Source organism: Paroedura picta, chromosome 1 (genome assembly GCF_049243985.1).
Source record: "Paroedura picta isolate Pp20150507F chromosome 1, Ppicta_v3.0, whole genome shotgun sequence".
Lineage (NCBI taxonomy): Eukaryota > Metazoa > Chordata > Lepidosauria > Squamata > Gekkonidae > Paroedura > Paroedura picta.
Window position 1 is genome coordinate 45149661 of NC_135369.1, and position 23154 is coordinate 45172814.

General features: G+C 46.5%; 2 protein-coding genes across 9 annotated transcripts in view; one reads left to right on the top strand and one right to left on the bottom strand.

The window, feature by feature from the left end:
- Positions 1-2283: 2283 nt before the first annotated feature.
- On the bottom strand, positions 2284-21142 carry MRPL2 (mitochondrial ribosomal protein L2). Of its 2 annotated transcripts, none has more exons than XM_077336653.1 (9): positions 20921-21142; positions 18457-18779; positions 16309-16405; positions 15551-15716; positions 13232-13370; positions 12944-13059; positions 9859-9969; positions 7784-7857; positions 2284-2581 (listed from the first exon to the last, which is right to left on the bottom strand). In XM_077336653.1, exons 3-9 carry the CDS (start codon positions 16381-16383, stop codon positions 2369-2371), a joined length of 894 nt encoding a protein of 297 aa, XP_077192768.1. In that variant the 5' UTR covers positions 16384-16405; positions 18457-18779; positions 20921-21142; the 3' UTR covers positions 2284-2368. The 2 variants fall into 2 exon arrangements, with proteins under 2 accessions (XP_077192768.1, XP_077192759.1); XM_077336644.1 differs by having other exon boundaries at positions 18543-18779; positions 20921-21141.
- A 1054-nt stretch (positions 21143-22196) lies between these two features.
- KLC4 (kinesin light chain 4) overlaps positions 22197-23154 on the top strand; it is a 56409-nt gene continuing 55451 nt past the window's right edge. For 2 of the 7 annotated variants that reach the window (XM_077336664.1, XM_077336723.1), the window contains exon 1: positions 22200-22777. The gene's annotated coding sequence lies outside the window, so the exon portion shown is untranslated. Of the gene's footprint in view, positions 22778-22896; positions 22916-23154 lie in introns of those variants that run through there. The other 5 variants (XM_077336703.1, XM_077336681.1, XM_077336712.1 and 2 more) reach the window with 5 other exon arrangements.

Sequence of the window (23154 nt, forward strand, 5' to 3'; positions counted from 1 at the left end):
CCAGGGTATGCAAGGAAGGGCCACAAGTGGAACACTGGCACATCCCTTCCTGCCCACCCATTCACAATCTGCCCAAATTTATACAATCAGCACTTCTGTCAGATGACTATCTAGCTTCTGCTTTAAAACTTCCAATGGAGAACTCACCTCTCGAGGAAGCCTGTTCCACTAAGGAAACATCTTGTATACCTGAGCCTGTGACCCTGAGCAGATGTCTGCATTAGTCAGACGGCTTAGAACTGTGATGTTCTGATTTTCATTATTTACTTCTGCATTTATCAACTGCTGCAAATTTATTATTTCCTTATTTAGAGCCTGCCTTTCTCCCTGCAACCCAGGGTAAATGACACAGTGTACTTTCAAGGCCCTCTAATGTCTTGCATAAAACTTTGTGGGTTTTAAAGGTGCCACTGAACCCGAACTGTGCTCTGTAGAATGCTGACTATATGTAAAAATACTCTCTTGTGTATGTCTTTCATAGCTAGCATCAGTTTCATATGATCCAAGTATAACTTAATATGAGCTTGCAGCAAATAACTACACATAATAAGTGGGTACTGTTTTAGGAAAGCAACAGGAAAGTGTTTGCATGGTATGTGTTATCAGTTAATTGTACATATTATCCTATTTTTACAGTGTTTTCTACTTTTGTAATATATCTACTGCAGCTGTCATCGGATCATTTATTTACAATCATATCAGTATCATAATTGACATTGTGTTTAATATTTTTGCTCTTTCCATTTTTTTATAACCCTAGGCCTATTGCATTGCTTATTAGCTTCCTTATCCTATTGCTTGCATTTACTTACAATGTGTAAGCAGCCTTGCATCTCAATAAGGTAGCCTATAAAGCATAAACATTTTTAAAAATACCCAGTGCAGTCTTTGTCAAATGTAGTCTCAGCCGTGTTTCAGCCTACTTTCTTGTCCCACCTAAACCATTATCAACAATCAACAATACAGTTAATAAATGTGTACAAATCCTAGTTTGCAGTCATACATTTCCTGCTCTACAGTAAGGTAATATAGGAGAAAAGAAGCAGATGGGAGGAATATACTTTTTTCTACTGACTTCTCTCCTGTTCCGAAACTTCCCTCAGCTGTTGTCTCTTACAGCACTTTTTTTTAATATCAGGCAAATGAAGCAGGAAACCTGATCCCATCTGATTCAAGCTTCTTCAGAGTTTCAGTGCATCACATGCTGTTTGCCCCAACTTATCCCCTTGTTCTGGGAATTCTGGGCAGGTGAATTTTTCAATATTTCAGTAGCTTTTTAAAACTACTGGTCCAGAATGCAGCAGCTCAGGTCTTTGCAAGGACCCAATAGAGACTACATATTACACCAGTGCTCTCCCAATTGCACAGGCTCCAGATTGGAGACCAAATCAGGTCCAAGTTTTGATTCTGACTTTCAAAGCTCTAAGGACCCTTGTATATATGGGACTGCCTTTTCCCATATGTCCTCCAAAGAACATTGAATATTCAAAACCTGCTCAAGGTCCCCTGGCCGCAAGTAAAACTGGCCTTGACCAGGACCAGGTCCCTTTTCACACTGGCCCCAGCCTGATGGAGCATTCTTCCCAATAAAATCAGGGCTCTCTAGGAGTTTACATCATTTCAGAGGGCCTGAAAGACGGAGCTGTTCCACCAGGCACATGATTGAGGCCAAGAACTAAAATCAAATAGATGCTGGCCTTCCTTTCTAAAATTCCATCCATCCAAAAGAAACCTTCAGCACTGTTTACACCCTTGGGACTTACTTTTAACTGAGGAGTTAGCATCCTTTAAAGATTTTTAAAAGCTAATTTATTGAATGTATTGTGATTGTTTTTATATAAACCTGCTTTCACTGCTCCCAATGCCAATGGTATTAAAGGTGCCCAGGAATCACTCTGGAAGTACATGGTTGGACTCTAAACTACAGGTACAGATCAGACACTGCAATTCTATGCAGAGCTAAGTCTACTGTTCCCAAACTTTGCATGCCCCGATCTGAGTGTCCCAGGCTAGCCCATCTTGTCAGATCTCAGAAGTCAAGCAGGATTGTTGGCACTTGGATGGGAGACCACCATGAATATTCAGGGTCACTATATAGAGGCAGACAATGGCAAAACACCTCTGTTCATCTCTTGCCTTGATAACCCCGTAAGAGTGATCCTCGACTTCGCACATTACACACCTGCTTCTGCATAGGATTCCCATTCAGTTTTCCAAGATCATTCTAAAATTTGTTGTCTCACTCTATCCGGATTTAGCCCTTATGCATAGAACACACACTGGTTGTGTTGCCACTCCAATTAGAATAGATTTTATTGGCAATAATATCCTAGGATGCCACTGATACAAGAGGAATGGTAGCCGCAAATCAACTGCGGGTATCTGCTGTTGGCAAGTTCACATAGCTCTTCATGGGAGGGAGTGGTTTGATCTTCCGTCCTGCCCAACCCCCTTTGCGTTGCCACCAGCCACTTTGTGGACGCTTTCCTAACCAACGGTTCCGTCCAGCTGACCCAATGATCTGCTTGTTGTGGTCAATGTTGGAAACACGTCCTACTGTAGCCATGCAAGTCTCCAGCACCTGTAAGGGCAGAAAGGATAATCAGAGTGGGGTTTATTGCTGGGTATAGTCTGTTCTGCTATCTATACTATAATAATAAGTCAACATAATTCGCACGCTTCCAAATGGCAGCTACGTGCAGGCTGCAGGCACTGCAATGCAACAAATTCACCATTCATAGATTCTCCATTAAGCATGAATAAGTAAGTGAACATATTCTTCATTAAGTGGGACCAGACCAGGAAGGGTCCATCTAGTCCAGCATCCTTTCTCACAGTGGCCAACCAGTTCCTCTGGAGAGCCAACAGAAGGTCAGAGAGGACAAGGACTTATAGATGGGAGAAAGAAGGGGGCTTTTGTTAAGAGACAGCCATTCAAGACTGAACAAATAGCAGGGGGTAGAGATGGACAGAAGGGGACTGATTGGCTGTTTTAGCAAAGAAGTACCATATGGCGGAATCTGGATGTTGTGACAGTTTACTAATTTACTATAATTAGCTTTTGCCTTATATTTCCACTGTTATGGTCGTTCATTAGTCTGAGGAAGAGAGCTTGCACTCAAAAGCTCACACCTTGAATAAATCTTTGTCAGTCTTAAAGGTGCTATTTTGATATTCTTCATTAGTTCTGTGAAATCCACCCAGTCCCAAAAGATTATATTCCTAAATGTTAAACAAACCAAATATTGTGGAGTACTGAAGAGCTGTAGATCTCCACAGAAATACTTCCATCATATGCAAGTAAAGCGTGCCCCAATGTTTAGACAGAGAAAACCCTTTTTTTAAATAAACAGAATAAGATAAAGCCCATTCCAAAACTACAACCACCATGCAATGCTCAATCTCATGCATTTGCATACCAGATAAAATACATTTTGGGCTGAACACAAATAAAAAATAAGCAGCCCAGTCCATCCAGGAGCACCACATTAATTGTACACTATAAGAACTGAGCTGTACCGGGGGGGAAAGTTAGCCCTAGGGTTTAGCCTGCTGGGAGCAGCCCAGGAGAGCCCCTTGCCAGAGATGGGATCCTGAGTCAGCCCCAGAGGGGGTTGTTATTATTTTTGCTCGGCTTTAATTTAGGTAAAGGAGGGAGGTGGGCAGTAAAGGGAGGGCTTGGTTAGGAAGGGTTAGGGTGGGGTTATCAGCACAGGTAGTGGTTGGGGTTAGAGTTGGGGGGGCAGTTCCACTTTTTATGGAGCATGCCAGGGGATCAGGAGTCAGAAGGAAGGGCCCAATAGGGGTTAGGGTTCCCAATGATCTTGGGCCAAGGGAGATATCACATTGAATGGGGGTTGGACAAGAGAAGGGCGGGGAGATATTATAGTCCGATGAGGGCTTGGCCTGAAGGACACGCTCGCCACCCTTCTAACCTCCATCCCATCCCCAGACATATGAGGGAGGAGGTTAGGGTGGAGACAATACTGATGTTGTGCAATGCTACGTCAACTAACAACAAGGCCTCAGCCCTTCAGGACTACCCGGCCTCATTGTAGCGGGGGGGGGGGGTGGCAATCCTTATCCGGGAGTCTTTCTCCTACTTGGCTCTCCCACCGCCATCAATCTCCGGAGTGGAGTGTGTCAGCATCGAGTGGGATTCAGTTGAGAACTTGGCCATCTGGTTGGTGTACCGCTCGCCCAACACCCCACCAGATGCTCTGTCAAGCCTGCTGGAGGAGGCAGCCTCCTGGGCGTTGGCAGTTTCCCAGGCTTACAATCCTGGGGGACTTCAATGCCCATGCGGATTCATCATCTCTAGGACTTGGCCTGGACCTTGTGTTGGCCATGTTGACACTGGGGTTCTCGCAATTTATTGCCAGCCCCACCCATCAACCTGGCCACACCCTTGATTTCATATTTGGTGCTGGGGTATAGGTGGATCTGATGGTGATAGAGGTCGACTCGTGGTCACACCACACCATGAAGGCCCGGCTGAGGGTGCCACCCCCTCCCCGTTTGGGCGACAGGCACATTTTAGCCCACCTGCAGAGACTGATTTATCTGGTTGGATTCCTGAATGCCTCCTGGCAACTTGTTGGTGGCACTGGTGGAGGACTGGCAATCATAGAATCATAGAGTTGGAAGGGGCCATACAGGTCATCTAGTCCAACCCCCTGCTCAACGCAGGATCAGCCCTAAGCATCCTAAAGCATCCAAGAAAAGTGTGCATCCAACCTTTGCTTGAAGACTGCCAGTGAGGGGGAGCTCACCACCTCCTTAGGCAGCCTATTCCACTGCTGAACTACTCTGACTGTGAACATTTTTTTCCTGATATCTAGCCTATATCATTGTACTTGAAGTTTAAACCCATTACTGCGTGTCCTCTCCTCTGCAGCCAACAGAAACAGCATCCTGCCCTCCTCCAAGTGACAACCTTTCAGATACTTAAAGAGGGCTATCATGTCCCCTCTCAACCTCCTTTTCTCCAGGCTGAACATTCCCAAGTCTCTCAACCTCTCTTCATAGGGCTTGGTCCCTTGGCCCCAGATCATCCTCGTCGCTCTCCTCTGTACCCTTTCAATTTTATCTATGTCCTTCTTGAAGTGAGGCCTCCAGAACTGCACACAGTACTCCAGGTGTGGTCTGACCAGTGCCGTATACAATGGGACTATGACATCTTGTGATTTTTATGTGATGACCCTGTTGATACAGCCCAAAATGGCATTCGCCTTTTTTACTGCTGCATCACACTGCCTGCTCAATCCCACCTATCTGCCACCATTGATAAGATCGCTCCCTCTATCCTCGCCTCAAACAGACCCCCTGGTATACCAGCAAGCTTCAGGAGAGGAAGAGGAAAGTGAGACTGCTAGAGCAATTTGGAGAAGGACATGTGACGAAGCTTCGAGAACATCTTGCCTCACACTTATGAAGGCATATGAGATGGTGGTGAAAGTGGCCAAATTTGAATTTTTTTGTCACTTCCATCGTGTCCATGAGTTCTCACCTAACATAATTTTTTAGGCTAGTTCAGTCTCTTATCATCCTCAAAGGGGTGGGGGGCAAAATCTTTGTCAACTAGATGTGGGGGCATTAGCGAGCTTTTTCACGGATAAAGTCTTGTCACTCCATCGTGACTTATCTACCATATTAGATACAGTAAGAGCCTCTTGTGGCGCAGAGTGGTAAGGCAGCGACATGCTGTCTGAAGCTGTCTGCCCATGAGGTTGGAAGTTCAATCCCAGCAGCCGGCTCAAGGTTGACTCAGCCTTCCATCCTTCCGAGGTCGGTAAATGAGTACCCAGCTTGCTGGGGGGTGAACAGTAATGACTTGGGAAGGCACTGGTAAACCACCCCGTACTGAGTCTGCCAAGAAAACGCTAGAGGGTGTCACCCCAAGGGTCAGACATGACCCGGTGCTTGCACAGGGGATACCTTTACCTTTAGATACAGTAAGGAAACTGGACGCTCCATGGCCGCTGCGGGGGAAAGTGTTTGATGGCTTCAGGCAGCATTTGTTAACCAAAATGGACAAGTTGCTAGGGTCGCTAAGGGCAACCACCTGCCCCCTTTATCCCTGTCCATCCTGGGTACTCAAATCAAGTGACTAGCGGATAGGAGGCCCCCCTTAGGGATATTATCAACCTAACCCTGCAATCCGGGGAGTTCCCAGGAGCTTTCAAGGTTGTGGTGGTCTGCCCTTTACTAAAAGAAAAACATTGCTTGATCCGCAGGACCCAGCCAACTACTGTCCAGTCATGTATCTTGTGTTTCTGGGTTAGCTGGTTGAAAAGGCCGCTGCGGATCACCTCTTAGCATTCTTGGAGGAAACTTCGGCAATCAACCCTTATCAGTCTGGCTTCCATCCTGGCCATGCAGTAAAGACAGTGTTGGTTGCTTGGACGGATAATCTCAAACGCCTGTTGGATTGGGGCAGCTCAGCCATCCTCATGATGATAGATCTTTTGGCATCATTTGATGTGGTCGACCATGAGCTGTTGGCCTGATGCCTCACCAGATCTGGGATACATGGGACAGCCCATCGGTGGCTGCTCTCCTTTCTCCAGAACCGGACACAGTGGAGTTCTGTGGGGGGGTACCCTCCCCCACACTTTTTAACATCTTTATGCACCTTCTGGCCCAGCTGGTGCAGAGTTTTGGGCTGAGTTGTCACCAATATGCAGGTGATACCCAGTTCTATCTCTTAATGGATGGCTGCCCAGACTCTCCCTGGGAAACATTTTCAAGATGTTTGGAAGCAGTGGCTGGACGGTTGAAATTGAACTGTCTGAAACTCAACCTATCCAACATGGAGGTCCTGTGGCTAGGCAAGAGGGAGACAGATCAGGAAGTGTGATTACCCAGTCTGGCTGGGGTGCAATTTAACATCACACCATCTGCCAGATGCCAGATCTTGGGTGTTACCTTGTCCTTACCCCAGAAATTACAGCTGGTGCACAATGCAACTGCTAGTCCTCTCTGAAGGGTCCACATCCAGCTGGTGCTGAGGCAGCTGCACTGGCTACCGAATGCATTCCAGATCAGGTTCCAGGTTTTGGTATTAACCTTCAAGACCATCTGTGGTCTGGGCCCCAGATATGTGAGGGGCTGCCTCTCACCTTATGTCCCAAACAGGGCCTTGTACTCAGTGGGTATGAATCTGCTGGTGGTCTCTGGCTCATGAGAAGTACGCCTGGCCTCGACCAGGGCCAGGGCCTTTTTTGTTCTCTCCCTGACCTGGTGGAATGAGTTCCCGGAAGAACTAAGGGTCTTGACAGAGCTTGTGCAGTTCCGCAGGGCCTGCAAGATGGAGCCCTTCCACTGGGCATTTGGTTAAGGCCGGGTGGCAATAAGAACAAGGGCCGCTCCTCAGTTTGGCCAGGATATCATGCTCTCCTGCTGTTACATCTTTTCCCCTGAGGCGTCAGACGGGGGTGTTGTCAGAGGGGTTGGGGGAGGGTTAGTTGGTCATCGGAGTCAGAATCGTTTTTAGTTGGGGATGGTTATATTTGATTGTGGAGTTATTAATATTATAATCCACCACAAGCCAGCTTGCTGGGAGCAGTGGGTAATAAATCCAATAATGATGATATACTTTTAACATGCACGTTAATTGCACATTATACGTTTGTTTTTTAGGCTGCCTTTTCAAACAAGGCATGTTTTTGCGCAACAATACCAGCTGCTGCCATATGCTAGAAAGAGGCTTCTTCAGCATCCTCCATTCCACTCCCAACACCTCGGCTGAGCTTTCAAAACAACTTCGATCATAATGGTGTACCTGCATTTGTCTCTTGGAGGGCAACTGTATTATGGCTGTTCCATTCACCTTCCTTAGTAACACACCACAGGTTCCTGTAACAGCATTGAAAGAGAACATCAGCTGGATTTCTGCCTCTTTAATTCCAACTGCAGCTCAATTCACACTTACTGGTAGTGGCCCAGGAGAAATTTCACAGGCAGAGAAAATCACTATGTTCTCTACTGGTCTGTAGATCTGCCTGTGAAATGGGCCTGCTCCATAACAATATCACCCAAAGCCTTCCACACGTAACCTGTTGCTCAGGACCATCCTCTTTCTTCATCGCATCTTAAGCACAGCAGTACTGCACAGGAGGTTTCAGTGCAAACATCTCTTGTGTTACTGAAATGGACTAGTTTCATCCACCCCCTAACTAGGTTGAAACCTAAGGGCCATTCCGCACTCGTTCAAAATTGCACAATGGTTGCAAATTGAAATCGCTACTGATTTGCTGTTATGCACAACGTCGTTGACAATCTGCAAAAAGGGCTTCGTTGTAGCGCTTTCAGGGAAATCCCAAAAAGTGGATTCACCCTCCAGAAAGCGCTACACTCTTGCAACCAACCTGCAACACTAGCGGGAAAGTTCTGTGCATTCCCATTGTTGCGGTTTCTGCAAAGTCCCTCCCCCTGGCTCTCTCCTCTGATCTTCCGGCGAAGCGATCGCCATTTTTTTTCTCCGAGAGAGCGGAGATCAACGCACTGGTGAGCCTTCGTTTACCCAGTGAGACTTCCCCGGCTACAGTCATTCCCCAGAGCTGTTTAAAGTCACCAAGCACGAAGTAACACACAGCCCCGTTTGCTGGTTTATTTTCCCTTTATTTTTCACTGTATTTTCGGCCGAAAATCGCGCCCATGCGGGGGGGGGGTTCACTTGGGGGGAGCGTGGCAACGATGAAACGGCAGCTCAAACACCACCTGCTAGCTAGATGGGTCTCTCCGTTGCAACGAATCAACGCAGATTCGTTGCAACGTGTGTTTTTTTTTAAAAAAAACCTTCCTTAAAGGGAAAGGGGCTTTTTGGGAGCACGATAATGGCCGTCCATTGGCTGCTCGTTTGATTGATGGCCAGGGGCGGGACAAAGCTCGGCAATATCACTTCCTGGCTAGCGATTTTTGCCGAGACCAGAAACCTGTGGGAAACGATAGAAACGCAACTGGATTCCACCACAAAGGCAGGTATGCATAACGACGAATTCCACTATTTAAAATGGCGTTCTTTTGTTCCGCAACCAATTTGCTACATAGATCCTGGCCCTAAGTTTCCCAGTTTTAATGCTTCTCAAAGCAATGGCCAAGATAACGAGTTTTATCCACTAATGACATCTAGGCTCTGTGTGCCAACATCTCCCATATAAAATGGGGGATAGGTGATCAGGAATGTTGTCCTTCAGAATACCACAGCATACCTTGCAACTTGGCTCTTGCCCAGAGTCCAAAAGCTTTTACTTTCAAGTTAAAAACCATGAGCATTAATTGAGAAAGAACAAAAGAACGAGAGAGAGAGAGAGAGAAAGAGAGGAGAAGAAGAGTTGGTTCTTATATGCCGCTTTTCTCCACCCAAAGGAGGCTCAAAGCGGCTTACAGTCACCTTCCCTTTCCTCTCCCCACAACAGACACCCTGTGGGGTGGGTGAGGTTGAGAGAGCCCTGGCTGCATGTGGGGGAGTGTAGAATCGAACCTGACTTGCCAGATTAGAAGTCCACACTCCTAACCACTACACGAAACTGGAGAGACAGAGACCGAAATAGAGACAGAGAGAGCCCCTAAAATTAGGATAGAATCATAGAGTTGGAAGGGGCCAAACAGGCCGTCTAATGCAATCCCCTAAATTCAGGATCAGCCTAAAGCATCCAGGTTAAGTATCTGCACAGCCACTGCTGGTGAGGGAATGCTCACCATCCCCTTAAGCAGCTGATTCCACTGCTGAACTACTCTGACTGTGAAAAAAAATATTAAAAAGAAGATAGGAGGACATCTCCAATTGTTCTGCCCAGGTTGCCCCCCTCCCACCCCCAAAACTCGAACTGTTTCTGACCTCAGTCTAATACTGACCTGCTGCTCGAATGTATTGTGCTCCTTTTCCAGGATGGCTCTCTAAGTTGTTAACCAGAGTCCCGATTGGCAGAGCCCCAACTGGGTAGGCATCCCCCTCATTCGCCAAGACTGGAAAGACAAAAATCACACCACTGTGTTAGCTCCCAACAAAGCAAAATTACAGAAAGTCACAGCAGAACCAAATTAATATCCTGAACACATTCCACTATCTTCACTTGAGCAGAGCTGGTTGGTAGGAAGGGCTCATGGACAACCCTCCCTCCTGGAGTGTGCCTAGCTAGCAGGGGTGTGTATTCAGCTCTGAGCCAAAAAACACCGTTCCAAATGAAGCTGCAGCTTCAAACACATTTCAAAGGATTCTGACACCTTTAAATGCCATTATAACCTATGGGGACCACTATAGTCAATGATCCCCATAGGCTATAATGGGAAATCTATCCAGGTGTATGTGGAAATTGTTTCCACATAGTTTCTGGTGCCTCTACTCAAAAGCATCCCCAAGTTTCAAAAAGATTGGACCAAGGGTTCCAACTCTACAGTCCCCCAAAGAAGGTGCCCCCATCATCCATTATTTACAAAGGAGGAGGGAAGCAAAAAAAGCACGGGCAGATGTCAAACTGGAGAGAAACCAAAAGGGGAAGGGGGGCATTGTTACAGAACCAAGCAAGGGTTTGCAAGCCTAGCATAGCCAGTGCATGTACAGAGTCCTCAGCTGGGCCAATACCACTGTGGCAATACCTGCTCAACAAAAGCCAAGCAAGGGGAGAGGGTCTCCAAGCTTAGTACAGCCAGTGCACATACAGAGTACCCAACAGAACTGGTGCCAACTTGGCATAGTGGTTAAGAGCAGCAGCTTCTAAACTGGAGAGCTAGGTTTGATTCCCTACTCCTCCACATGCAGCCAAGCTGGGTGATCTTGGGCTAATCACAGTCCTGTAGGATCTGTTCTAACAGAGCAGTTTCTCTCTGAGCTCATTCAGCCTCACCTACCTCACAGGGCCCCTGATGTGGAGAAAGAAAGGAAAAGCAATTGTAACCCACATTAAGACTCCTTTGGGTAGTGAAAAGTGAGATATAAAACCCAATTCTTTTTCTTATTCTGCATGTAAAGAGTGCCAAGCAGAGCTGATGGACTGTAGCAATGCCAGTTCAACAGATCCATACAGGGAGGGGGACAAACACTGCCCAGACAGTGCACGTACAGAGTGCCCAAAAGAACCAGTGCCACTGTGGCAATTCTAACTCAACAAATCCAGGCGGGGTGGTGGTGTCTAAGCCCAGCATATCCAGTGCATGTACAGCATGCCAGGCAGTTCTACTGCAAGGTATTACTGCCCAGCAGAATCCAGCACCCTAAAATGCTTTTGCTTTTTTTCTTCCATTGAAGTCAATGGAGGATGGGGGCACATTGTTTGGGCACTGCATATGCACTGGTTCTGCTGGACCCTTTGAACATGCACTGACTGTGTTGGGCTTGCAATTTGCTTGGGTTTTATTTATTTATTTATTTTTATTTACATATTGCTGCTCTCCGAAGGTACCGCAGCAGTTTACAATTATAAAACAATAGTTTTATGGGTCCTACACGGTGTTCTAGTGAGGCTGCATTTTGTACCAGCTGCAGTTTCTGGGTCAAAGCCAAGGGCAGGTCCACATAGAGTGAGTTACAGTAATCTAATCTGGAACTGACCGTTGCACAGATCACTGTGGCCACATGGTCAGAGGACAGGTAGGGCACTAGTAGCCGCAGTTGGCGCAGATGGAAAAACGTCATTCAGGCTACTTTCATGACCTAAGCCTCTATGGAAAGGGAGGCATCAAAGGACACTCCCAAGTTCCTGGCGACTGGCGCAGGAGTTAACTGCACGCTGTCCAGGCAGGGAAGTCGCACTTCCTAATCCTGCCCTCTTCTCCCCAGCCACAGGACCTTCATCGGAGTGGTTGAGTTTCAGGCGACTGCCTGAGCCATCAAGCCACTGCTTCCAAACAACTGGCGAATATATGGGGCGGGGGGAGTCCGGCCGGCCATCCATTAGGAGGTAGAGCTGGGTGTCATCCGCATATTGGTCACAACCCAGCCTATAGCCCCGGACCAACTGGGCTAGAGGGCGCATATAGATGTTAAAAAGTGTGGGGCAGAGTATCACCCCCTGCGGCAATCCACAAGGGGTCTGACAGCCCACCTCCCACAGCAACCCTCTGTGTCCAGTTCCAGAGAAAAGCCATTTCAGCGCAGTCCCCCTAATTCCGGTTCTGGCGAGGCGGTTGGCAATAACTGTTGAGTTGGCATTGCCATAGTGGCAATGGATCTATTGGGCACTCTGTACATGCACTGGTTCTCTTGGGCTTGGAAAAATCCCCACCACCACCACCACTATCTTCAGCTTCTACTGCAGAGACTTTCTGGTTTAATATTAGTCCTTGTTTTATTGGAAACAATGAAGGATAGGGATACCTTTATTGGAGACCCATAGAATTGGACCCCCTGGTCTAATCTTTTGAAACTAGGTCATTTGGGGAGAGGCACCAGACACTACACTGAAATTTTGGTGCCTGCCTCAAATAACAGCCCTGCCCACACACAGACCTGCGGATACCCCCAGATACATTCCCCCTTAACGATAATGGTTCCAAAGGGCATAATAGAGCAAAATAAAATTTGGGGGAATTTGGGGATGTGGGATGGAATACAAATCAGAATACCATGCTGGTGCTGGAATTTGGGTTCCTCTGGGAATTCCAAATGTTTTGGGATTCAATATATTTGAATCCAAAAAATCCAAATGTTGTGTTTGTGTATGCACACCTGTACTAGCTGGTCTTTTATCCTCAAACCTCAGGAGAAGGTTGAGTTTTCTAACAGATCCTGCCCCTCCTGACTCTCCACAAGGTCTTCCAGGGAACAAGGAACCACTTGTTCAACCTTGAGTGTGATTTCCAGAGGCTTTGCCGAACCTTCCCAAGAGAAACAAAAGTCAACTCTTTACCTAAGAACCACTCCACTGATTGTGCCATACTCCATCCCATAACCAAGTTATTCAATGCCCCTCCCTTCTTAGTAACAGATAAAGCATTTTTTTACCTGCCATCCTGCCTATATGCTTTGAAGTTTTGATGATGTCACCAGCCTGCATGTTTTCTGTAGCAATGATCCAACGTTTCCGCTTTCCTCCAGCCACCAGAGCTATGTTAGCTGATCTGCCATGAGCAACAAGAGAGTTCAATAAGAAATGGTCAGCTTATGCAGCAAACGTTACTCCCAGTTATAAAGGAGGAAATTACAGCGTGTACAAATCCTCTGAACCAGAGTTATGTCAGTGGGCATTCCCAACTCCCCAACAGTCCTTGAAAATGTCTCATCAAAACTCACCTGCATGCATCATCCTGGACCTTTATCACTTTCTCCTCAAAGGATTCAGGATCTTCCCCTTCTTGATGCATCCTTCGGAAATCAATCATGAAGTAGGGATGCTTATGTCCCCCTCCGATTCCATGCACACGGATACGACCTTGTAATGGACATAGTACTTATGAATTTTCTATTAAGAAAGATACTAAAATCAAATAACTGTAACAAAATAACACTGACAAGGTTCTCTGACAGCTACTGCCCAGCAAGGTGTGTTGTCAGAGCTCCCGTTGCTAAGGGGTCATTCTGCAAGGGTCCAGGGTTCTTCAGTGGCTATAGCATGCTTGTAGAGTAACTTCCCATAAAGAAACAAAACAAACAGAATTATTCTGGAAAGTTTTTGTGGCAACCCAGTATAGGCTAAAGGGATGTGTTTGTAGCTGCATGAAAAACTGGATCATAAATGTAATACTTAATATACTTAGTATATATGCAGCATGGGTTGATTCAAAAAATTTAAAGAGACTGAGAATGCCAATCCCACAGAAAAATTATTTCTGAGCAAAGGAAAATAGGTGCAGCTCTAAGTGCGATCTGCAAGGTCAATAAGTTCTCACTACTTGGCTATAAGCAAGCCTTTGTCCGCTCAGTTTCAGCCCACCACCATCTCTAGGGGGATAACACTGGCCTAGCTTATAGTACTATTGTAAGAACTGCTGTAGATATAGGTCTCTCAATGTTTTTAATGCTCTATATATTAGGCATTACAATTCTGTAGGACATGTCTGCCTTCAGGAATTTGGCATCCACTATTTTCTCATGAATCTCTTTTTTGACTATGAGGAGCCACAGATCAGTGATAGAGCACAGGCATCACATGCATAAAGTTTACAGGCTTAGTTCTTGACACTTTCAGCAGCAAAGGATCTCAGGTATCAAAGCCTGCTTGATGCCTTGAAAAGCTGCTGCCATTCACAGTAGGTAACACTGGTCACGGTGGACTAATTGTGTGACTCAACAGAAAGCAACTTCCTGAGAACAGACTTACAAATTGGGCTAATAACATGCAACTAAATATGCAAGCTAGCTGTAGCTCTCTGCCTTTCCAAGATATTTCAACTTTCAGAATGGACATACAGCTGCCTACATCCCTGCTAAATGATCTGTGATAAGACCAACTTCTGCAAGTATGAAATAAAAGGCAGGTGTGGAAAGTATTGCATGTATTTTTCAAAATGTCAGTTTGCCTCCCCAGAAAAAGACCTTTGTCTTCACAGCGTCAACATTACCAAAGATTCTGTTTATTATACATTCAGTTCTATGATGGAAGAACTCCAGACAAATGATAGGGGATTGTTAGGCCTTTAATTTTACCAGTGGCTTGGGTCAACTGAACATATCTACGTCTTTCCACAGCAGGCCTCCAACTCCATCCACATGCTATTCCAACTCTGTCCGCCAGGTGCAGCACTAAAGGTAAAGGTAAAGGTATCCCCTGTGCAAGCACCGAGTCATGTCTGACCCTTGGGGTGACGCCCTCTAGCGTTTTCATGGCAGACTCAATACGGGGTGGTTTGCCAGTGCCTTCCCCAGTCATGACCATTTACCCCCCAGCAGCAAGCTGGGTACTCATTTTACCAACCTCGGAAGGATGGAAGGCTGAGTCAACCTTGAGCCGGCTGCTGGGATCGAACTCCCAACCTCATGAGCAAAGCTTTCAGGCGGCTGCCTTACCACTCTGCGCCACAAGAGGCTCCTAGGTGCAGCACTACAGGCAACATTTTGGACTGCTACAGGAGGGGGGCAGGTGAAAAAGTCACACTCCACTGATAGCAATTTTTCACTGGAGATATTTGGTATGATCCAAACCATGGACTAAACCCAGAGCTACTTTGCTGTTCCAAGATTTCTGTATTATGTGCTCTACAACCATAGCCCCAGGTCCACTTCTGTGTTCTTAGCCTCATCACCATAACTCTGCCAATACCTCATTTCTGTCTTGCCTCACCTACTCTTGAACCTCACTCCTCCCATCATATATTGATTTGCTTGGGCTTGGTGCCATAATGACATTAATTATATTATCCCAATACTCACCACAGGGCTGTGTGAACAGGTAACAGAGCCATGTGGTTTAAATATAAACATTCAAGAATGAGGAAGAAGATCTACAAAATTGTTAAAGTGGAGTGTTTAAATAAAAATAATTGCCCTACTCTGAAACAAGGACTTAACAAGAGTCACTGGTCTCACTGCAGTGTTTTCACTGAGTAAATTTTCTTTAATGTTCTAAGGCAAGATCACCACAAACCTTTGGGAGCCACTGTTAAAGAAGCATACCTGTGTGATCTCGGCCTCCTGTTTTTTTCATGTCAATGGGTTTGGTGGTGTACTCGATCCGGCATTTCCACATCGGATCATCAGTAGACAGTACTGCAGATGTGCCAATTGCACGGAATGCATGGAAATGCCAAACAAGACAGATAGGCTTGGGGGATATGGTTATCTAGGAAAAGCAAAAATTCCCATGTTTTACCCCTCACTGCCAGTTACTGATCCAGCACTGCCAAAATTGGGAGCACAGAGACACTAGCAAACTACATGCAGTTATTATCTTACATCTATTCCTTACTCAAACAAGAACATGTCCTGGTTGGTTTCTGGAAAGTCTGAGATGTTGGGATAAAAAAGCTGTTTTAACATAGATTAATGGTAAGAATCCATCACAGGTAAATGCTTAATTGCTAAACAGAAGTTGTTGGGGTTAAAAAGCCTTTGCGGAAGTCACAGTCTCCAAGGTGACCTTTTTATCTTCTAATTTCAGGTTCATGGGAGCTTGGCTGTAAGTATTCCATTAGGAAGAGACACTCTTGCGTATTATAACGACATGTGCCGAATCCTAAAATAGATTTCAGAACTGTGCCACGGCAGACCCAAGCTTAATTACAGCCATAAACAGCAGAAAAATTATCACATTAATTTAGTTACAAAAACCCACTGGAAACTCCTACCCTGAGTTAAGATACCTTCCTATATACATGAGCTACAACCATACCAGAAAAAAGGATATGACCCATAAAAGAATGAGATCTCCATACCTGCGAGGCATGAGGGCCAGAAGACAGCACTAGGGACCCAAAACTTCGGATCAACCTATTTACAGCCATTGCCATTGCCTGCGATTCTTTCTCCCTGCTAAAAAGAGAGAGCACTGTATTGACTTACTCACAGAGAGAAAAGAAATAAAAGGACACCAAAATACACCAGCATTGCTGGGGACAAGTGCCACCCACCTACAGAATCCGCAAAGACCACTGGTCCCTTCCCCAGGGAACCAATTAAATAACAGTCAGGTCACAATGCTCTGGAGTGGGGCAGTCACCATCCTCTTCTCGGGCATAATCTTGGCATTGTTACAAGTCTTGTTTTTTCATAGGGACGGCTTGTGAGGACAACTTTACATGCTAGATTTCTAACAAGGAAAGTATTCCCATTTACATACTGCATAAAACTCATGTGCAAGAAATCCATAATATGTAAAGTTGCCCTAACAGATCTCTCATCCAAGGGAAACAGTAGGAAGGTTCCACAAAGGCCTTGTACATTAATGGAAGGATTATGCTACAAGACAAGTCACTTAAGTATCAAGGAAGGAAAAAATGTGGAAACAGCACAAGCATTTATTATTCTTCCCTTATTGCTGGGGGCTGGTGTGTTTTTGATATAAAGACAGGTTTTGTGTGGTTCTCCATTATTGCAATAGGCATGGGGCTTCCACATTACAGATTTTCCTGAATTTTTCCTTCCCCAATTCCCCCCTGCCCCGCACCAGGGGTTTTCTTGTGGTTCTTATCCCCTTAATTTTAAATCTGTAACTGATGCATCATTATAACATTGCAACAATCTATTAGGTTCTCTGAATTCCCAGTTTTCATTTATTTTCAAAAGTATCTGCAAAAAGGGATTTAAAGACTTGCTTTCTAAAAAACTGCAAACTAGGGATTCAGAGAACCTGATATTATAGTTCTGAAAACATGATATGGGAACTTCAAATATTTTTTAAAAGCCCTGGGGAAGGGGGAAATGGTACAGCTGTGGGCAGGACTGGGTAGATCCAGAGTTTTTCATCCACATGGGGACCATCCTAGCTTTGCTGCAATCTTTCCCTAAGCAGCACACCAAAGCTAGCTTGAGAAGAATGATTATACAAACCATAGGGAAAACACAGGAAATACATGGAAGCACGACAGTACTGTTGAGATAGAAATAAAAAAAATTCCCCTGCAGCAGAACAAACAACCCATTTGTAAACAGGTTCAGTATGCGAGATTATTACAGGGGAAAAACTGAAGGGGGCTTTCTAGGGATTATATCTATAACCACCAGTAAAGAGCCAGAATATACAGTAGCCTGATGAGACTATATTTGCCCTTTGGCAGAAAACAGCATGGGCCTCATCTGGGCTTTGAGAGATTTGATCCACAAAAACCAACAAATTAAGCTTTCCAGGGAGTGCAACTAATCCTCTGCTGCTACAGAAGCTCAAGCCTCTGAGAGAGGTCCAACCTCTCCATTGCAAAAGCCAGCTGAACCCCTTAGATGTGCCCTTCCATCTCTATGAAGGAAACAGGGGGGTGGGGATGAAGATTTAGAGCAGCCTTTCTCAACCTTTTTTACCATTGAGAAACCCTTGACACATTCTTCAGGCTTCAAGAAACCCCAGAAGTGGCACGATCATGCAAAATATGGATGGGAAGCCTAACTGTGTATACACCAACCTGGGGCCCCTCTCCTTCCTACCCCCTCTAGGTTCATCACTGCACATTTTGGGAGGAGAGCTGTCAATACAACCACAATGGTCATAGCACCTGATAAATGTTAAATATTAAAACTTAATTAACTCCCACCCATTCAGGAAACCCTTCCAGGGCCATCAAGAAACCCTGGTGGAGAAAGCCTGACTGAAACTTCCTGGCAGCACAAGCCTGTCCGTTTTTGTGCAAGAGTCCCACTGCATTTCGCAGGGCTCGCTCCCAAATAAATGGGCATGAAATGGCAGCCCTTCATTGCCAGAACACACCTCCTCCACCCCACCCCGGGCCTCAAACATATTTGCACCGGAGGCCGCCCCAGTGATCTCAGTGGGCCTTAGCTACCGAAGGGGGATAGGGAGAGCATGCAAACAAAATGGAAACCTCGTTGCAAGGGGTCCGGCAAGAAAACGGAGCCCTCCCTATCCCCCTCACCTAAGTTATTTCGCTGCCTCCGGGCCCATAAAACCTCAAGGCAAAGCGGAGAGGGGCTCCCCCCAAGCCCCGTACTCCCACTCACCCTAGATAAAACCTTCCAGTTCAGTACCCATCGGGCCCCTCTCCCGACTGAAGTCCACGAGGCATGCGCGTCTCGCCGCGGGGAGGCGCGTCAGAGGAAGCCGCAGTAGCTGCGGAGAGTTGCATCCTCGCGTTGGGTTTCCGGTCTAGGCATCACCGTCCCCAAAAGCAAAAACGCATTCAGCGCTGCTAGGGACGCTTTGTTGTGCTTCTCTCCCGCCACGCTCCCCGAACCGATGCTGCAAATCCAAATTAGACTGTTAATAGCCGGTTTCGGTTTTGACCTTACGCGCGTCTTCATCAGTTCACTAGCAAAGCCCTCTTGGTGCGGATGACTCTGGCGTTCTCGTGAGGTGGCGTGACAACACACGATCCGCGCAAAGTATCCGTCTGGAACGATTAACGTGGAGTAGCTACCGCTTGGTGACAGCCGGTGCATGTTCACTCAGCCCTACCCTGTTCAATGGGGGGAAAGTGTCTATAGAATTGTAGCCACTCAGATAGCATCTTTATGTACAAAGGAATTCAGAAAACTTTATTCTTCCAAAAAGCGCAAAAAGCCACAGCCCAAATTACACCACAAAGGGAGCAATCCTAAACAAATCTACTCAGACATTTCATACTTTTCAGTGGGGCTTACTCCCAGGAAAATGTCTTTAGGGTTGAAACTTCAACCAATGGATCTCGACTGGATTGAGTGTACTTAGAATTTTAAGTACAGAGCCATCTTGGTGTAGTGGCTAGGAGTGTAGACTTCTAATCTGGCGAGCAAGGTTTGATTCCACATTCCCCCACATGCAGCCAGCTGGGTGGCCTGGCTCACCACAGCACTGATAAAGCTGTTATGACCGAGCAGTAATATCAGGGCTCTCCCAGCCTCACTCACCTCACAGGCTGTCTGTTGTGGGGAGAGGGAAGGGGATTGTAAGGTGCTTTGAGACTCCTTCAGGTAGGGAAAAAGCGACATATAAGAACCAACTCTTCTACAGTAATATAGAACAGAAAGGTGGTTTTATGTACCCTGTTTTTTACTGCCCAAAGGAGACTCAAGGCAGTTTATGATTGCTTACCCTTCTTCTCCCCACAATAGACACCCAGTGAAGTAGAAGAGAGCTCTGAAGACACCCAGCTGGCTTCCATTTGAAGAAGTGGGGAATCAAGTCCAGTTCTCCAGATTAGAGGCTGCCATTCTCTATCCTCACCACAATCCTGTGAGATAGATTAAGCTGAGAGAATGTGACTGGCCCTGGGTCACCAAGCAGGTTTCCATGGCAGAGTGGGGATTTGAACCTAGCTCTTGCAAATCTTAGTCCCAAAAATGTAGAGTTTGAGTTCAGTTTAAATATTTTAAACTAGTTAATAAACTTAAATATTCTATGAAAATAGTAAACCACTGGCTGCTACAATGATCTTACGTATTTTTAGTGGTGGTAGAAAGTACCATCAGGTCATAGCTGTGAACAAAAGGAGTTTGTATATGTGTGCTATATGTTGTTATATCACTTCTGATTTATGGCAGTCCTATGAATTAATGAATTTCAGAACATGCTATCACTAACAGCCTTGCTCAGGTCTTAAAAACTGAGTGCTATGCTTCCTTTATTGAGCCAATCCATCTCATGTTGAGTCTTCCTTATAGCCTCGGTCAGAGCCAGTTTGGTGTAGTGGTTAGGAGTGCAGACTTCTAATCTGGCGTGCCGGGTTCGATTCTGCGCTCCCCCACATGCAACCAGCTGGGTGACCTTGGGCTCTGTTCTGACCGGGCAGTGATATCAGGGCTCTCTCAGCCTCACCCACCCCACAGGGTGTCTGTTGTGGGGAGAGGAAAGGGAAGGCGACTGTAAGCCGCTTTGAGCCTCCTTCGGGTAGGGAAAAGCGGCATATAAGAACCAACTCTTCTTCTTCTTCTAGAAGAGTTCAGGCTTGATATGATCTAGCACCCACTTATTTGCATTTTGGGTGGTCCATGGTATCCATTATTCTCCAGTGCCACATTTCAAATGAATCATAGCATGGTATGAATTATGTTGATCTTGGTCACCAATGACACACCCTTATACTTAAGATGATGAAGCAAAGGAACAAAAAAAACTTGAACAATTTTAATTTCTTCACCATCAGCCTCCAAACTGTATAATTCCCCAGTAGTCATTCTGTTTTCTTGATGTTCAGTTGTAATCTTGCTTTGACCCTTTCTGATTAATCACCAGGCTCCGTTTCGGGTCTGCATTATTTTCTGCCAGTAATGTGGTGTCATCTGCATACCTCAAATTGTTATTGCTCCTTCTACCCGTTACTACTCCGCCTTCATCTAAATCTTATCCATCTTTACAACACAGTGTACATATAGATTGAAGAGATAGTAAGATAAAATGCATACTGGTCTGACATCTTTGCCAGTTGGAAAGTATTCTGTTTCTCCATATTCTGTCCTAACAGTAAGCCCTCTTGTCCAGAATATAGGTTGCACATCAAAACAATCAGATGTTGTGGCACTCTTTCAGGTAGAGATTTCTTGTAAAACAGCGGTAGCTTTTCATGGGTCAAAAATGTCGCTGTCATTTATGAAGCACAAGCTGATTTTTCTTCGGAAATTATCTGGTATTCTTAGGGCCTTTTCGCACGGGGATCTTTGTTGCAAATTGTTTGCGGAATGAAAAATCGCCATTTAAAATAGTGGAATTCGTCGTTTTGCACACCTGGCTTTGTAGTGGAATCAGTTGCGTTTTTTAGCGTTTCCCACAGGCTTCCGGTCTCGGCAGAAATCGCTAGAAAGGAAGCGCTATTGCCAAGCTCGTCCCGCCCCTGGCCGTCAAGCAGCCAATGGGCAGCCGTTAGCATGCTCCCAAACAGCCCCTTTCCCTTTAAGAAAGGTTTTTTTAAAAAAAAACAGACCCATAGCAACGAATCTGTGTAGATTCTTTGCTACGGAGAGACCCATCCAGCTGCCTAATGTGAGCTGTCGTTTGATTGTATGATCGTTTGCACGCTGGCTCGAGTGATAAAAAAAAATCCCCCCCCCCCTTCTCACGGGCTCGATTTTCGGCTGAATTTATGTGTAAAAAATAAAGGGACTTTATTCCAGCAAACGGGCTTTTAAGTGGTTTGTGCTTAGTGACTAAAGGTGAAGGAATGAAGCCAGGGAAGCCTCTAAACAGAAAGAGGCTCGCCGGTGCGTTTATCCCCGCTCGCTCCAAGAAAAAAAAATGGCGATCGCTTCGCCGGAAGTTTGGAGAAGAGAGCCAGGGGGAGGGGCTTTGAAGAACCAGCAACAATGGTAACGCACAGGTCTTTAGCGCTAGTGTTGCAGATTGGTTGCAGGAGTGTATCGCTATCCGGAGGGTGAATCCACTTTTCTGGATTCCCCTGAAAGCGCTAAAACGAAGCGCTTATTGCTGATCGGTTTCAGGAGTGTTGCAGATTGTCTACGACGTCGTGGGTAATGCCAAATTAGTAGCGTTTTCAATTAGCAACCATTGTGCTATTTTTAAGCCGTGGGAAATGGCCCTTAGGGTTGCCAGCTCTGGATTGGGAAACACTTGGTAGACTCTGGGGCGGTGGAGCTGGGAGTGGGCGGGAAGGGACTTAAATGGAATATAATACTACACTATGAAGTCCACTCTCCAAAGCAGACATTTTCCTCAGGGGATCTGATCTCTGGAGATGAGCTGTAAAATCGGGGGATCCCATTTCCCCATCTTCTTCAGAAAGTAGTGGGCCAGAGGAGGCGCGGAAATGGTAATCAGAGGCGACTTTTCACACGGATTTGCACACTGTAGGTTTTCGAAGCAGACTATTGGACAAACTAATCCCACTCTTGACGCCATCTGCCCCTAAAAGCTACCTGAGACGAGCAGCGCGCGTTTGCTAATGAGCGCGCGCTGTCTTCGTGGCCAGTTGCCCTTTCCTCCGCACGGAGTTAGCGAGGCGTCTCTCGCGCAGTCCCCGCGGCAGAGCGCCAGGCAAGGTCCGCGAAGGCGGAGTCCGGCTTCCCCGAGGCGCGCTCTCCCCCCGCCCTCAGCTCGCGGCTAGGCGGATTCTGAAGCTGGTCGCCATGTTGGATTTAAAGGGGCTGCAGCCACACCGGGCGGAGTCCGAGTGAGGGTCTTTTCCTCCCGGACGCCGGGAGCGCCGAAACCACCGTCGTCTTTATTATTTCTGGGGAAGGGGGGCGTAAAAACCAGCCGGAAGCGCATGCTCGCCCCACCCTGTGATCCGAAGGAGGCAGAAAAGGCAGGTACGAGTCTCTTTTCCTCCGCTTCTCCGCGCAAACGGACGGTGGAGGGCTTGCCGGGTGCACTCGTCGTGTCTCCGCCTGGAAAACAGTCCGACTCGGGGCAGTGCGGCGATGCCTACAGAAGGACAGGCCTTCGGGGTGTGTAGCAATGGCTGGGGCTTCCTCTCCCCTCCTCCTGTGTGGGGAGCGATAAGGGGACGTCGGGCTGTCATCTGGAAATCATCCTCGTGTGCGGGGCTTCACAAGGGCTAAGGCACTCTTCCTATGCTCAAGAGCACAGCTTTCTATCTCTCACGTGTCCCTGGCACACACTAAAGCCCGGTCTCAGGCTAAGGGCAGCTAGCGTGCCTGCCAGCCAGGTCCACTTTATCTCTGCC